This window comes from Erinaceus europaeus, chromosome 8 (genome assembly GCF_950295315.1).
Source record: "Erinaceus europaeus chromosome 8, mEriEur2.1, whole genome shotgun sequence".
Lineage (NCBI taxonomy): Eukaryota > Metazoa > Chordata > Mammalia > Eulipotyphla > Erinaceidae > Erinaceus > Erinaceus europaeus.
Window position 1 is genome coordinate 5164356 of NC_080169.1, and position 15822 is coordinate 5180177.

At 43.0% G+C, this 15822-nt stretch overlaps 1 protein-coding gene across 2 annotated transcripts in view; it reads left to right on the forward strand.

The window, feature by feature from the left end:
* Positions 1–15822, forward strand: part of EEPD1 (endonuclease/exonuclease/phosphatase family domain containing 1) — a 138095-nt gene that overhangs the window by 72218 nt on the left and 50055 nt on the right. For both annotated transcript variants that reach the window (XM_007523388.3, XM_060195835.1), the window contains exon 3: positions 2136–2187. In XM_007523388.3, coding sequence (XP_007523450.2) covers positions 2136–2187 — 52 coding nt within the window. The remainder of the gene's footprint in view (positions 1–2135; positions 2188–15822) is intronic.

Sequence of the window (15822 nt, forward strand, 5' to 3'; positions counted from 1 at the left end):
TATTGGTTTTAAAGCAGATCGTAAATCAGTGCACTATCACCGGCTATCTTTAATAGATTGAAAGTGGCTCATTAAAGTGTCAGTGAATTCTAAAACTGCATCTGAGTTAAATGGAGAGGGGAGAGATGGAGAGGGCTGGGGAGCAGCAGTAAACATGCAGATGTCTACTGTGTCTGTTCTAAGGAAAGTTCTGTGATAAGAACTAGGAACAGCACCCTCCAGGTCCCAACCTAAATAGGAATTAGCTGCAATTGTTTGCATTTTTCATTTTCACTCAGCCATCAGTTGTGGGTTTTCTAATCATGTTCTGCAGTGTTTTTTGTTTTTGTTTTTGTTTTTGTTTTTGTTTTTGCCTCCAGGGTTATCACTGGGACTCTGTGCTAGCACTATAAATCCACTGCTCCTGGTGGCCATTTTTTCCATTAGATAGGACAGAGAGAAATTGAGAGAGACCGGAGAAGGGGGGGGGAAGGGAGAGAACTATCTGCAGCCCTGCTTCACCATTTGTGAAGCATCCCCCCTACAGGTGGGGACCCTGGGGGGGTCGAACCTGGATCCTTGTGCTTAGTACTATGTGTGCTTAACCAGGTGCACCGCCACCCAAGCCCCAACTACAGTATCTTCGCACATAGGGAGAAGAGAGTTGTATATCTTGGCAGTGTTAAATATTTTTTCTCTAACCTGTAGACAGCTGACATGTGGTCCTAAATCAGATCTGTGATCTTGGAGAGTAATAGGAGCGAGAGACTATTTTAAAACGTTCCTCCGGTATAAATATTTTCCAGTGGTTATTTCAGACATGGTTTAAAGCTTTTGAAATGTGAGCCACAACTGGAAACTCCCAATTTAACATGTAAGTCACCAGCCAAACTGGTGGCCTGGAATCTAGATTTCTGTGTTAGAAAGCTGAATATGCTGAGGGCCCGCCCAAGGCTTTCTTTGACCTGTCACCAGCCTCGGCGCCTGGCTGGCAGGCATGGAACAAGTGCTTCTAGTGCTGTTCAGCAAGGAAGAGCATGCGTGGCCGTGTCAGCCGAGGTGTTCTTGTTCAGTTAAGAGACTGACACTTGGCCTGTGGTTTCATCCATCTCACCGGCAGTTGGTGCAGTAAGAACAACCAGTGCTAATGCAGTCATCAGCATCTCTTGAGTGCTTCCCACAGGCCCTCACAGACGCTGTGGGGTAGTGAGGAGAAGACCTGTGTCTTAGCCCTCACGTAGCCTCAGCCGTCTGAACACAGTGGGACTTGCTCACTGAGTGGTGAGCAAATGAGCAACTGGAGTGGAACCCCCTCTGTCAGCAGGGAGTTTAGCTATTTGCTTTAAGCATTAAAGGGGGAGCAAGACCAGACTGGTACTGAACACAGGCAGTGGCTTTCTTGGTTTTCCTCTGCATTTATTCAAACTCCTGACCCCGATTACTTTTAGAGTTTTTGGATGGTGAAATGGACATCACATCACATTCTGCTCGTTTAAGCACTCGTAGTGTACACGCCGGTGACATAAAGTGCTTTAATGTAGCCAGAGGTTTTTCTCATCACCAACTGGGACATCATACCCCAAACAATTCCTCCTCCAAACAGTTCTCAGAGCTACCATTCTACTTTCTGTCTCTTTAAATCCGACTGTTCTAAGTGTCTTGTGTAGGTGGAGCACATTGTATTTGTCCTTTTGTATCTGGCTTATTTTAGTTAGTATGATGTCTTCAGGGCTCCTCTGCGTTATGCTCTGTGTCAGAATTTCCTCAAGCCTGAACGAATACTGTTTCGTTGCGTGTAACAGATACACAGGGCTTTTATCTCTCCATTCATTTGGATTGTGTCCAGTTTTTGGCTTTAATGAGTAAGGCTGCTGTGAACATGGGTGCAAATCAATTTCCAGTCCTTGTTTCTAATGATTTGGGGTATATGCCCAGAAGTGAAGTTTCTGGATCATATGGGGGAAACAGCTTATATGACTTAGAAACACTTGACTAGCTGTGAAATGACGATTTTCAGTTTGAACGGAAGGCCACACAAAGAAGAGAGGTAATGCAGAAAATTAGGCTGAGATTTCTAGGATTTAGTTTTTGTGAACTGTACTTGGTGGGAAAAAAGGATTTGTTCTTCAAGTGTGGTTTTAATTTCTGTCTTACAGTGTCAAGCTTCTAGCTGTGCAAGAACTACTTGACAGAGAAGCCCTGGAAAAGGTAAATATTTTTGTTTTGTTTTATTGTCTACTCCACATTCCTGAACTAAAAGCAGAGTGCTGCACATAGGAAAAAAAAAAAAAATTCAACTCCCTTTCACCAGAAAGAGCACTGAGTGCAAGGCTTTGTGTGATTTTTGTATGTATATTGGTCAGTGAACCTTGCAGAGTTTCATTCAGATTTTCCCCATGGTGCTCACATCTCTAAACACAAACTGCATGGTGCATGACTTCTTCAGCCACGTGAAAGCAGAGGCTCCTGAGCTGAGAGCCGGCTCAGAAGCAGGCTTCCTGTTTCTCCCATCAACACCCAATGGACTCTTTCTACACCCGAATCTGTATCAGCCATTTCTCTCCAATGTTGCTGGTTTTAGAATATAATTTAAAAATGACTGTCTTTCACCAAAGGTTCAGTCCCCATTACCACCATAAGCCAGAGCTGAGCAGTGCTCTGGTAAACAAAACAAAGGAAAACTAAACAGTATTTCCTACACATGAGAGACAGAAATTGTACCACGTGGGAGAGAGAGAGAAAGAGAGAGAGAGAGAGAGAGAGAGAGAGAGAGAGAGAGGGGTATCAAGAGAAAGAAACCAGAATAGCACTGTGGATCACACAGTAGTAGGAATTGAAATGAGAACTTCAGTTAAGCAAGTCTGATACTCTACCAGATAAGCTATGTCCCCAGCTGCTCTGTATGTCTTATTCTGCCAGCTTATGAATGATAGACTTGGGACTGGCAGCACCAGGTTCAGTGCACATGGTATGAATGACAGACTCAAGACCCAACAAGACTGGGCAGTTTGCTTATGGGAAATGAATGAGGGGGCAAAGGAAGACTCTGAACGTCTGGCCTCCGTGTCTCAAACCAGTGGCTTCTCTGTCTCAGGCAAGTTCATGAGTTAGAGCCTCTTTTTTAAAAAATATTATTTATTTATTTTATTAGGCAGAGAGAAATTGGGGGGTGGGGAATTGAAAGGGAAAGAAACCAGAGGAGGACCTATTGTCATGTGGAAATGTTATATATAAACGATTGTATTTCACTGTTGACTGTAAACTATTAATCCTCCAATAAAGAAATTAAAAGAAAGAAAGAGAGGAAGGAAGGAAGGAAGGAAGGAAGGAAGGAAGAAAGAAGGAAAGAAAGAAAGAGAGGGAGAAAGAAAGGAAGAAAAAGGAAAAGAGAAGGGGCAAGCAGTAGCGCAATGGGTTAAGTGCACAAGGCGCAAAGGGTAAGGACCTGTGCAAAGATCCCGGTTTGAGCCCCCGGCTCCCCACATGGGGGGGGTGTGCTCTCTGCAAGTGGTAAAGCAGGTTTGCTGTCTTTCTCTCCTCCCTCTGTCTTCCCCTCCTCAATTTCTCTCTGTCCTATCCAACAACAGAAACAACAATGGGGGGAGAAAAAAAGGAAAGAAAGGAAGAAAGAAAGGAAGAAAGGAAAAGAGACAGAGAAACATCTACAGGCCTAAAGCTTTCCTCCCTGCAGGTGGGGACCAGGGATTTGAACCAGGGCTCTTGTGCACTATGGTGTGTGTGCTTAACCAGGGGCACCACTCCCTGGCCCCTGTTAGAGCCTTCTGTTTTAGGCTGCTCCTGAAGGCTGGGAAACTCCTTCCTACCCTCCAAGCTTACATTTTACTGTGCACTGAGACGTATCTGGTCGTCTTGACACTCCGTGTGCAAATCAAGCACATAACAAGAATGTTGTCTCTTTGTTGTGAGCACAAGTTCTGTGTGCAAGGTGGATTGGGCTCAGCTCATCTCAAGCTGCTCCCCTAAGCAACTCAGGACTCTTCTCAAGTTTTTAGCTATAAATGTTAGTGAAAACATGTAACAGGAACCAAAACGGAAGTGGTCTGAGAAATAAACACCCAAACTATGTTATTTTCATTATAGAACGTAACATGTTTGGACTAGTAGTCAGCCTATGGGTGGACACTAAAACAGATTCCTTAGAACAGGCACTGAGGGGCACCAGGCTGAGGTGCACCTGGTTAAGCACATGTAGTACTAAGAGCAAGCACCTGCTCAAGGATCTGGGTTGAGCCCCTGGCTTACCACTTGCAGGGGAGATACTTCACAAGTGGCAAAACAGGTCTGCAGGTCTCTCTCTCTCTCTCATTCTATCTTCCCTTCCTCTCTCAGTTTCTCTCTGTCATACCCAACAAATAGAAAAAAGGGGTGTGTGTGGTGGTGGCGCACCTGGCTGAGTGCATGTATTACAATGCGCAAGGGCCTGAGTTCTAGCCCCCGGTCCCTACATGCAGGGGGGAAAGCTTTGCAAGTGGTGAAGCAGTGCTGCAGGTCTCTCTCTGTCTCCCTCTCTATCACCCCCTTCTCTCTTGATTTCTGGCTGTCTCTATCCAATAAATAAAAAGACTTTTTAAAAATGGAAAAAGCAAATGGCCACCAGGAACAGTGGATTCGTAGTGCAGGCACTGAGCCCCAGTGATAGCCCTAGAGGGAGGGAGAGAGGGAGAGGGAGAGGGAGAGAGAGAAGAAGAAGCATTAAGCTTTGCTCTTCATTTGACATCCCTTCAGCTTCATTTCCATCTTGGATAAAAGGATCATGCTGCCTCCTGGACCTCAAAGAGGTAACATGAGAGCCAAATGAGTTGGGGTAGCAGGAGGGCTTCCTCAGTGCCAAAGCACTCAGCTCCTACTAATTCTTCATTGCGTATCTAAATTTTTAATATGTGTCCATCGACTAAAACATACTAGGTCTGATTCTGGAGGCCATTGTCTGGATGTCAACATTGGCTGTGAGTCGTGGATAAGAGCAGTGTGTATCATTGCCATTAGCTCCTCCTGACGGAATTGGCTACTGACTAATGAACTAGTCATTGTGTAAGAGAATGGTTTCACTCTTAGGAATTTGCCACTGACTATGTAGAGATAAGTAGATGTGATGTCTATAATTTATTCTTTCATGATCCATAATATATATAATATATACATATATATATAATCCTCACCTAGAGTCAATAGGTTCCCAGAAGCTTCAACTTTAATTTGTCAGAGGAAAGTAGGCCCTTGAATATTTCATATCATTATAATGTTGATGAAATAAAAACCCATCTATACTTGAATGAAATGACCTTTACTTGAGGACCTGCTGCCATATGAAAAAGCAAATGGGGCAGTTTTTCCTCTTCACTATCCTATTGGGTAAAGGGACAGGTTCTTGGAACTAAAAAATGTGTTCTTTTTTTTTTAAAAAAAATATTTATAAAAAGGAAACACTTATAAAAACCATAGGATAAGAGGGGAACAATTCCACACAATTCCCACCACCAGAACTCCATATCCCATCTTCTCCCCTGATAGCTTTCCTATTCTTTTTAAAAATTTTTAAAAAAATTTTATTTATTGAATAGAGACAGCTAGAAATCAAGAGGGTAGAAGGAGAGAGAAAGACACCTGCAGCCCTGCTTCACCACTTGCAAAGCTTTCCCCCTGCAGATGGGGAAGCTTTCCTATTCTTTATCCCTCTGGGAGCATGGACCAAGGGACATTTTGGGGTGCAGAAGGTAGAAGGTCTGGCTTCTGTGATTGCTTCCCTGCTAAACATGGGCGTTGGCAAGTCAATCCATACTCCCAGCCTGTCTCTCTCTTTCCCTAGTGGGGCAGGGTTCTGGGGAAGCGGGGCTCCAGGACACATTGGTGGGGTAAGAAATATGTTCTTCAGACTTTTTTAAAAAAAGTTATCTTTCAAAGACAGTTTTCTTCCTGGTATTCACTACAGTTTCTTTTTTTCTTCCTCTCTTTTTCTTTCTTTTTTGTTTTTTGTTTTACACCTCAATAAAAAAGTCAAACAATGCAGACAGAGTCCATGTGTTAAGGTGTATCAGCATAATAAAAACATAGGTGCTAAATATCTTGCCTCACATCTCTTGTGTGTGTGTGTGTGTAAGGTCTGATTTGGAGACACCTCTCAGCCAAGGTTAGGGTTGCCTGGGTCCACAGCCTTCCTACTCCTTCCTGACCGTGTTATCTTTTGTGACAAACTATCTTTGCATTTTAGTTTCCCAGTCTGGGTGCCTTACGTCCCCAGAACTCCATGAGAGAACCAAAACAGAGGGAAGTGGGGCCCTGTGGATGATGGAGTGGTGCTTGAGTCTTTCTCATCCCCCGTTCTCTGTTATAAATATATGACCCCCTCAAAAATAGCATTTTCATCATCTACTATGAGGGATTGAACCAAAAGCCTCCCACATGCTGCAGAGCCTCCTTTAGATCCAGTGCTTCAATTCATATTTTAAAAGTTTAGACACAGGGGACAGGCAGTGATACACCTGGCTAAGTGCACATAGTACTAAGCACAAGGACCTGCACAAGGATCTGAGTTTGAGGCCCTGGCTCACCACCTTCAGGGGGGATGCTTCCCAAGTGGTAAAGCAGGTTTGTAGGCCTGCCTCTCTCTCTCTCTCTCTCTCCCTCCCCCTCAATTTCTCTCTGTCCTGATAAAAAAGAAAACACAGCCGCCAGCAATAACCCTGAAGGTGGAAAAAAAAAAGTTTAGATGCTATGCAAATCCAGACAAGTGACAGTGATATGTCCTTTACTTAAGAATAATTTGTAAACCATGCACTTAATGATATGAATCTTTGCAACCTGGGGCAAAATTCAGCTAGTAAAGTGCAGGATTTTTTTTTTTTTTTTTGCCTGAGGTGCCCAGCTTGAACCTCAGTGCCAGAGTGCTGTTCTGATCTCTCTCACTCTCTTAAAATGTGATTTAAATTAATAAAAGTAAAATAATCTTTTTAAAGAATTTGATTTATAAAATGGAAATATTGACAAAACTATAGGATAAGAGGGGGACATTTCCACACAATGCCTACCCCCAGAGCGCCATATCCAATCCCTTCCCCTGATAGCTTCCCTATTTCTCTATCCCTCTGGGAGTGTGGATCCAGGATCATTATGGGATGCAGAAGGTGGAAGGTCTGGCTTCTGTAATTACTTCTCCACTGAACATGGGTGTTGACAAGTCGATCCATACTCCCAGCCTGCCTCTCTCTTTCCCTAGTGGGGCGGGGTTCTGGGGAGGGAGGGCTCCAGAACACATGGTGGGATTGTCTGTCCAGGGAAGTCAGACTGGCATCATTAAATAAATAAATAAATAAATAAAGTAAAATAATCTAAGCTTCTCTAAAACTTTCTTAGTTTAGAAAAGAAGGTGAGGGAGGTCAGGCATTAGTGCAGTGGGTTAAGTGCACATGGAGTGAAGTGTAAGGATCAGTGTAAGGATCCCGGTTTGAGCCCCAGCTGCCCACCTGCAAAGGGATCACTTCGCAAGCAGTGAAGCAGGTCTGCAGGTGTCTCTCTTTCTCTCCTCCTCTCTGTCTTCCCCTCCTCTCTCAACTTCTCTCTGTCCTGTGCAACAACAACAGCAGCAGCAACAACAACAATAATAACAACAACCACACCACCAACAAAGATGGAAAAAATATGGCTGCCAGGAGCAGTGGATTCATAGTGCAGGCCCTAAGCCCGGGGCGGGGGGGGGGGGGGGGATTTGAGTAGAACTATGAGAAGCTAATTGAAAATGCATAAATGTCAGGACATGTACCATCTCTCAGAAAAAGTGTTTTAGATGCTTTCTTTTTCAAACATTCTCCAGATACCAAGAACAGAGACTTGGCTCTAAGAAGGGTACAGGCCATCCCACTCACTCTTTTCCCCTTGCTGTAAGATAGGATACTTCTGTTTTTGTAAACTCAAAACTCAAAAAAACTCAAAAAACTAAAAAAAAAACAAAAACAAAAACACAGACTTGTTTCCCAGGCTTTATAAACCACCCCATTTAGTGCTTTTAAACGTGGCCTTGTGTGAAAAGAAATAAAATATTGGCACAGCTTGATTTAGTCAAATCTTTTTTCTGTGACCCTTTCAAACAGCTTCCTGCTCAACTGCAAACAATTGCTTAGCCATTCCCTTCAGCTAGAGGTCTCCCTCTCCCTGGCAAGGTCACAGGGCAGCACACAAGCTGACCCAACCCAACAGCCAGAGCTGCCTGTGTGACCTCAGCTTCCTGGAGGCTCAGGTCAACCAGCTCATGGACTCCAGGCTTCTTAGGCCGTGACACAGTCATTACTCACAAGTGACTGTGCACATGCTCCATCCTCTGTAACCTGGACACTGAGGATACACAGTCTGGGGCTTGAGTCCAGCTCTGGCATTTACTGTGTGGGTTTTTTTGTTTTTCTACTAATGTTATTGCTGGGACTCAGTGCTTGCATGACTCCACTGTTCCCTGTGGCCATTTTTTTTTTTTTAAACAGAGGATAAGGGGAAAAGGAGAGAGACTTCACAACTTGTGAAACTTCCCTCCTACAGGTGGGGACTGGGGCCTTGAACCTTTGCACTCTATTGGGTGAACCACTGTCCAGCCCCTCTGGGAAGCTCTTAAACAAGTTACTGACTGTGGCTAACTTCCATTTAACATGGATGAAGGTGTCTGTTACTACATAGCTGGGACTTCTCTAAAAATACTTTTTATTTATATATTTTAATGAGAGAGATATACTGAGAGAGATAGGGCAACCATTGCTTAACTCTGATTTATGATAGCACTGGGGATTGAACCTGGGACCTCAGAGCTTCAAGCATTTGCAGGTCCATTATGCTGTCTCCCCCAGCCCCAAAGGGATTTTTAAAAATAAGAATTAAGGTAACGTACGAGAAACAGCTGAGAACAGGGGAAATGGAAACCATCAGAGCTACTGATAATTACCTGCTGATATATCATTATCACCAACATCCTGTCTTTTCCTTCCTTCTCCCATGAATAATCTAATTTGAGGGGGGCTGTAGGGTGGTGCACCTGGTAGAGCACACACATTGCCATGTGCAAGGACCTGGGTTCAGTCCCCCACTCCCCTACTTGCAGTGGGAGGGAAGCTTCGCTAGTGGTAAGGCAGTGCTGCAGCTCTCTCTCTCTCTCTCTCTCTCCCTCTCCCTCTCCCTCTCCCTCTCCCTCTCCCTCTCTCTCTCTCCCTCTCCTCTCTCCTTCCCTCCCTCCCTCCCTCCTCCCCCACCTCAATTTCTCTCTGTCCTATCAAAGAAAATAAATAAATGAATAGTATACTTTGTCTCCATTTAAAAATACCAAAGTAAAAGTCTTAAGCTCACTTTGGTTACATTTCTCTCCTATACTTAGTCTTTCATGAAGTCCAAGATGAACTAAAGTACCATTTGATTTCTCAGTAATCATTAATAAATTTTCTTTTTTTAAAAGTGGTTTTTAATAGTGATTAAACTCATTATCACTCATTTCCTGGCTAAAACCCTTTCAGTAGAAAGCTCTACCTTCTTCAAAAGGGCCAGAAGGCAGCAATGGGGCCCTCCCTGTGGAGCTCAGGTGGCTAGATTATCATTTCAGCTTTAGAACCTGTGATACTGAGCCCTGACCCTTCTCTGGAAGAGCTCTAGGCTGCCATCCCCTCACCAGCCCCTCACTCTGCAAGGACCACAGCTGCCAGAAAACAAGACCATTTTGATGATGTGTGGCCCGAGCCTCAGCTTTTGTTTAAAACTAAAAGGTTCATTTTCTTCTTAGTCTTTTAAAGACTCCTGCCACCTTTCTCTTCTTATGAATATGTCTGACCTGAAGTGATGAAAAAAATAAGACCCAAAGAGAGACTCTGAAATTCCCTTTAACGTGAGTCTTAGCGACCCACATAAGCACAGGAATCACTTTTTTTTTTTTTAATTTCTTTATTGGGGAATTAATGTTTCACATTCAACAGTAAATACAATAGTTTGTACATGCATAACATTCCCCAGTTTCCCATATAACAATATAACAATACAGAGAACCACTAGGTTTCCCATATAACAATATAACAATACAGAGAACCACTAGGTTCTCTGTCATCCTTCTTGGATCAGCTCTGGCTTTTGGTAGTGCTGGGGATTGAACCTGGGACCCTAAAGTCTCAGGCATGAGTCTTTTGTATAACCATTAGGCTGTCTCCAAATATATATTATATTATATTATATTAATTATATTATGTTATGTTATATTATATTATATTTATTATATTATATTTACTTAACATGTTATTTATTACTGGACAGAGACAGAGAACTGAGAGAGGAAGAGGAGATAGAGAGGGAGAGAGACAGGGGGCCGGGCTGTGGACACCCAGTTAAGCGCACATAGTGCTATGCACAAGAATCTGGGTTCCAGCCCCAACCTCCACCCCTCATCCCCCGCACCATTCGCTTTCTACCTACAGGGGGGTCAGTTCACAAGCTCACTTTTTTTTTTTTTAATAAATGAGCAAAAAATAACTTATTGTGTGAAGTCACTGGAATTAGAAGTTGTTTGTAACAGCCAGCAGTGTTATTCCCATTTAAACACAGAAGACATTTTTTTTCACTTTTAGAACATTTTTATTAGTGATTTAATATTGACTTACAAAATTCTGTAACTCTATTCTGTTCCCACCACCAAAGTTCTGTGTCCTCATTCCATGCCTCTGGGAACTCTAGGCGGTCTCCCAAGGTCACAGATAAGGGTTGACTGTTACTGCTATAACAGTTGATCTGGATTTACATATATTTGCCCATTTGTTTTCCTGTGGCCTTGACTTCTCTTCCTTTTCTTTAAAAACATTATTTATTTATTTATTTATTTTTCATCACCCCATCACCACAGGTGTGTGTCCCCATCCCCACCCCATAGATAACCACTATAGTTCTCCCACAGTCTTGGAAATAGGTTGCTATTTTGTTGTTGTTTTCACATTCGTATACTCAGTTCTCTATATCCCGCATATGAGTGAAGCCATTCTGCCCTTCGCCTCCTGACTTGCTTCACCGAGCACCATCTTCTCCAGTTCCAACCGCTTTCCCATCACCTTTTTTTATCGCTGAGTCTACGTCCCATAACTTTTTATCCAGTTATCTGCCAAAAGGTGTTTTGGTTGTTTCCAGGTTATTGCTACTGTGAATAAAGCTGCTATAAACATGGGGGTGCAAAGTTTTAAAAAATAATATTAACATTGAAACTGTGATTAAAAAAAAAACAGTCTAGATCCATTTACTGCTGGGGAGGGATGGTGACAAGATACTGTCCTTTGTAAGTTCTTAGGTACAATATTCATTAGCCTTTGTAATGCCCAACCTTTTGACTAGTGATCCCATTCCTGACAATGTATCATAAGGAAGTGATTCATAAAAAATGAAGAAATGATAAGCATGCTTTAGAATGATCAATAGTTGAAGGTAGTATAGAGTTCGATAGGGGGAGGGGGAGGGTTACACAGTCTGTGGTCCATCCATGAAATGGACTGGTCTTGGACATTAAAAATGATGAATGGTTTAGCCTTGAAAAACTGTGACCTACTATTTACAAGAGGGGAGACTAATTATGGTACCTGCGGTAATTATAACAGTGTAAACCAGTATGTTTACTCTTTCAGCCAATTTTTACTGAATACTTCCTCATGTAAGGCATTGTGTTGACAGAATGACATATGCAGAAGGGACTAAGACATTTATCTTTCCTCCCCACAAGTAACTCACACAAAAAACAAGGAGAGCATTAGCAATCAGACATTTGCTTATTTAATCAGGACAGTGATAAATGCTGGGGGGAAAATACCTTCTCTGGAAGGGAACCCTAACGTAATGTTCTCAGCATCAAGAAAACATGAAAAAGAAAACATAAGTAGGGGCAGGGGTAGATAGCATAATGGTTGTGCAAAGAGACTTTCATGCCTGAGGCTCCAAGGTTCCAGGTTCAATTCCCCACACCACAATAAACCAGAGATAAGCAGTGCTCTGTTAAAAAAAGAAAGATTCCCACCTGTAGGGGGGGGTCACTTTACAAGCAGTGAAGCAAGTCTGCAGGTATCTATCTTTCTCTCCCCATCCCTGTCTTCCCCTTCTTTTTCCACTTCTCTCTGTCCTATCTGGCAACAACAATGTCAATAACAACAATAATAATTACCACAACAATGATAAAAACAACAGAGGCAACAAAAAAGGAAAATAAATAAATAAAATATTTTTTAAAAAAGAAAGAAAATTTAGTAGGCCATTTGCTTTCCATTTTCAATTCCCCATGTCATTGATTTAATGCTTCTGGAATCAACTTTTATTTAAATTTTTATTTATTTATTTATTGGATATAAATAGCTAGAAATTGAGAGGGGAAGGGGTGATAGAGAGGGAGAGAGAGGGGTCAGGTGGTAGCACATGCGAGTTACGCGCACATGTCACGAAGCACAAGGACCGACCGGTGTAAGGATCCTGGTTCTAGTCCCCAGCTTCCCACCTATAGGAGGGTCACCTCACAAGCAGTGAAGCAGGTCTACAGTTGTCTGTCTTTCTCTCCCCCTCTCTTTCTCCCCCTCCTCTCTCTATGTCTCTCTGTCCTATCCAACAACAACAACAACAGCAGTAACAATAACAAGGGCAACAAAAGGGAAAAAATAGCTTCCAGGAGCAGACACCAAGCCCCAGTGATAACCCTGGAGGAAAAAAATATTTGTTTTATTTTAATGAGAGAAAGATAGACACAGAGAGAACAGCTGTGGCTCATGGTGATACTAGAGATTGAACCTGAGACCCTGGAGTTTCAAGCACGAAAGCCTTTTGCAGAACCATTATGCTATCTACCCTGCCTGAACCCAGAACCCTGTGCAAAGCAGTGTACTGGATGGGCTGCATCTGGAACCCAAACCCCTTTTATTTAGAAAAAAAAAAATCCATCAGAGAGTCAGAGCATCACTCTGGGACATGTAATGCTAGGGATCAAACTCAGGAGCTCATGCTTGGAATGCAGTGCTTTTATTCACCATTCCACCTCCCAGACTCCCCCAACCTCTGTCTTCTCATTTCATTATTATTTTTCAACCAGAGCACTGCTCAGCTCTGGGTTATGGTGGTACAGAGGATTAAACCTGGGAGTTTGGAGCCTCAGGCATGAGAGTCTCTTTGCATAACCATTTTGCTATCTACCCCCCTGCCCTTCATTTTATTTCTATTACTTGTAACTTCAGACATATTCAGATCTCCTCAAACCTGAAATTTGTTATTATTTGCCCTACTTCCCTCTTTGCTCTTGTCCTATTTCTCCTTTTCCCTGTGCTGGTAGTTTTCTTGAATATAGATTCTTACTTTAGAAGTCAGTTCTTCTGGACTATTTGGAACCTGGCCCTGTTCCAATTAATCCAATAAATCAAGCTTCCCTCAACCAACTTCTAACCTAACTTAAGTTGTATGTGTTTTTCTAAAATAATTGCTTTCAATTATTGAATATTATTACTGGATCAGAAGTTAGCCCACCTGCCAGGGCACTTGTTTTACAATGCTTATGATCTGGATATGAGCCCTGGCACCACACCCTGGCACACCACTCTAACCCTAACCCTAACCCTAACCCTTTGCATCGGGAGAAACTCCGGTGTCCTCTTTGTCTCCACCCATCTTTCTCTTCCTGAATCTCTCTGTGGAATGAAAAGAATGAATGAGTAAGCACAAGAGTGGTGAAATTACACATGTGCAAGGTTCCAGTGCTATAAAATAAGATTATTCTGGAAGAATTTCTCATAGAACTTTTATACATATTTATCTATTTTTGTAGTTTATACTGATTTTCTGCTTCTGTAGTGAATAATGATTTCATATTAAAAGCTTTTTTAAAAAAAAATTTAGTCACTTAGACATGGTGTTTTTCTATTCTAAAATGGGGGAAAAAAGAAAGGAATCAAGCTGGGGACTTGTCCTCTCTAAGTGATCCGGTGCGACGCTATGTTCCATCGCTGGGGAGCCAGAGACGACCCGAACTGCCCCTGCGGCTCCAGACAGACTATGACCCACATAGTCAACGACTGCCACCTCTCCAGATTCAAAGGAGGTCTCGAAACTTTACATCAGGCTCAACCTGACGCTGTTGACTGGCTACGGAAGAAGGGCAAACGCAAGAAGAAGAAGAAGAAGAAGAAGAAGAAGAAGAAGAAGAAGAAGAAGAAGAAGAAGAAGAAGAAGAAGAAGAAGAAGAAGAAGAAGAAGAAGAAGAAGAAGAAGAAGAAGAAGAAGAAGAAGAAGAAGAAGAAGAAGAAGAAGATGAAGAAGAAGAAAAAGACGAGGAGGAGAAGGAGGAGGAGGAGGAGGAGGAGGAGGGGGAGGAGGAGGAGGAGGAGGGGGAGGAGGAGGAGGTGGAGGAGGAGGAGGAGGAAGAGGAAGAGGAAGAGGAAGAGGAAGAAGAAGAAGAAGAAGAAGAAGAAGAAGAAGAAGAAGAAGAAGTGAGCTGTGCTGCTTGAGGATTCTGGATCAACAGCACTGATGGCTGCACTTACAAATGGTTTTCTTGGGCTAAGAAAATAGCTCATTTGGATAGTACACTGTGTTGTTATATGCATGGCTTAGGTTTGATCCTGGACTCCAACCACATTGGATGAAGTTGTGGTACTGTGGTTTCTTTCACTCTCTCTTTCTCTGTCTCTATATTCAAAATAATCATCCTGGAGCAGTAAAGCCCTCGTGATGGTAAAAAGACAGAAAGAAAGAAGGAAAGGGAGGGACAGAGGGAGAGAGAGAAAGAGGGAATGAAGGGAGGAAGGAAGAGAGAGAGAGAATGAGAGAAATGAAAGAAGGGAAGGAGGAAGAGAGAGAGTGAGAGGAAGGAAGGAAAGGGAGGGAGAAAAAAAGAAATGTTGACTCTGTTACTTTGTCTTAATATACTAAAAGTTCTGTTACTTCTTAGACTTCTAATTGGTTGTGGATTTATAAAGGAAAAGAAGTGAAACCTTGGTGGGGGGTGGGGGTGGTGGCCTGGTTAAGTGCACATAGTACCAAGCGCAAGGTTGGAGCCCTGCCCTCCACCTGCGTGTGTTTCATGAACGGTGAAGCAGGTCTGCAGGTGTCTATCTTTCTCTCTCCCTCTCTGTCTCCCCCACATTTCTCTCTATCCTATCTAAAAAAAAAAAAGAAATAGGGGAAAAAATGGCCACAGGAGTTGTGGATTTATAGTGTTAGCACCGAGCCCCAGTGATAACCCTGGAGGCCAAGAAAAAAGTGAAAACCTTTTAAGTCCATACAGAAGATAAGCTTGGGCAGAGGACAGGGTAACGCCAGTAACAAGGACAGAGACTTTTTTTTTTTAAGCTTCAAGTTCAAGGGAGCCTTGAAAAATTACAGTTCTCTTATTACTGAGAATCCTACTACCCATAACTGGAAAGACTTTTTCTGGCCTCTTGTGGTGATGCAGCCAAGTGGTGAGCTGGTTTTGTGAAGATGGACAGCCCATAACTGAGTCCTCATGGGGTCCGGTTAAATATCTCCTGTGCTGTCTCTCCTCCTCCTTTCTCGTGGACTGGGCTCTTGCAAGTTCTGGTTCTGGCTACAGCACATAGCAAAAATCAGGATAACCTCCACTCACATAATAATTATAAACTGTACATACAAACAACTATTCAAAGGCACATGAGAACAACCGAAAGCAGGCCTACCTGGAGAGGCATCAACAGCGCTGAGCCAGGTGGTGGCACACTCAGTAGAGCACACGCATGACCATGCCTAAAGATCCAGGACCAAGCGCCAGATCTCTGTATGTGGGGGCTGAGAAGGGAAAGGAAGGGATTCACAAGGGGTGAAGCAGTGCTGCAGGTATCTCTCTCACAC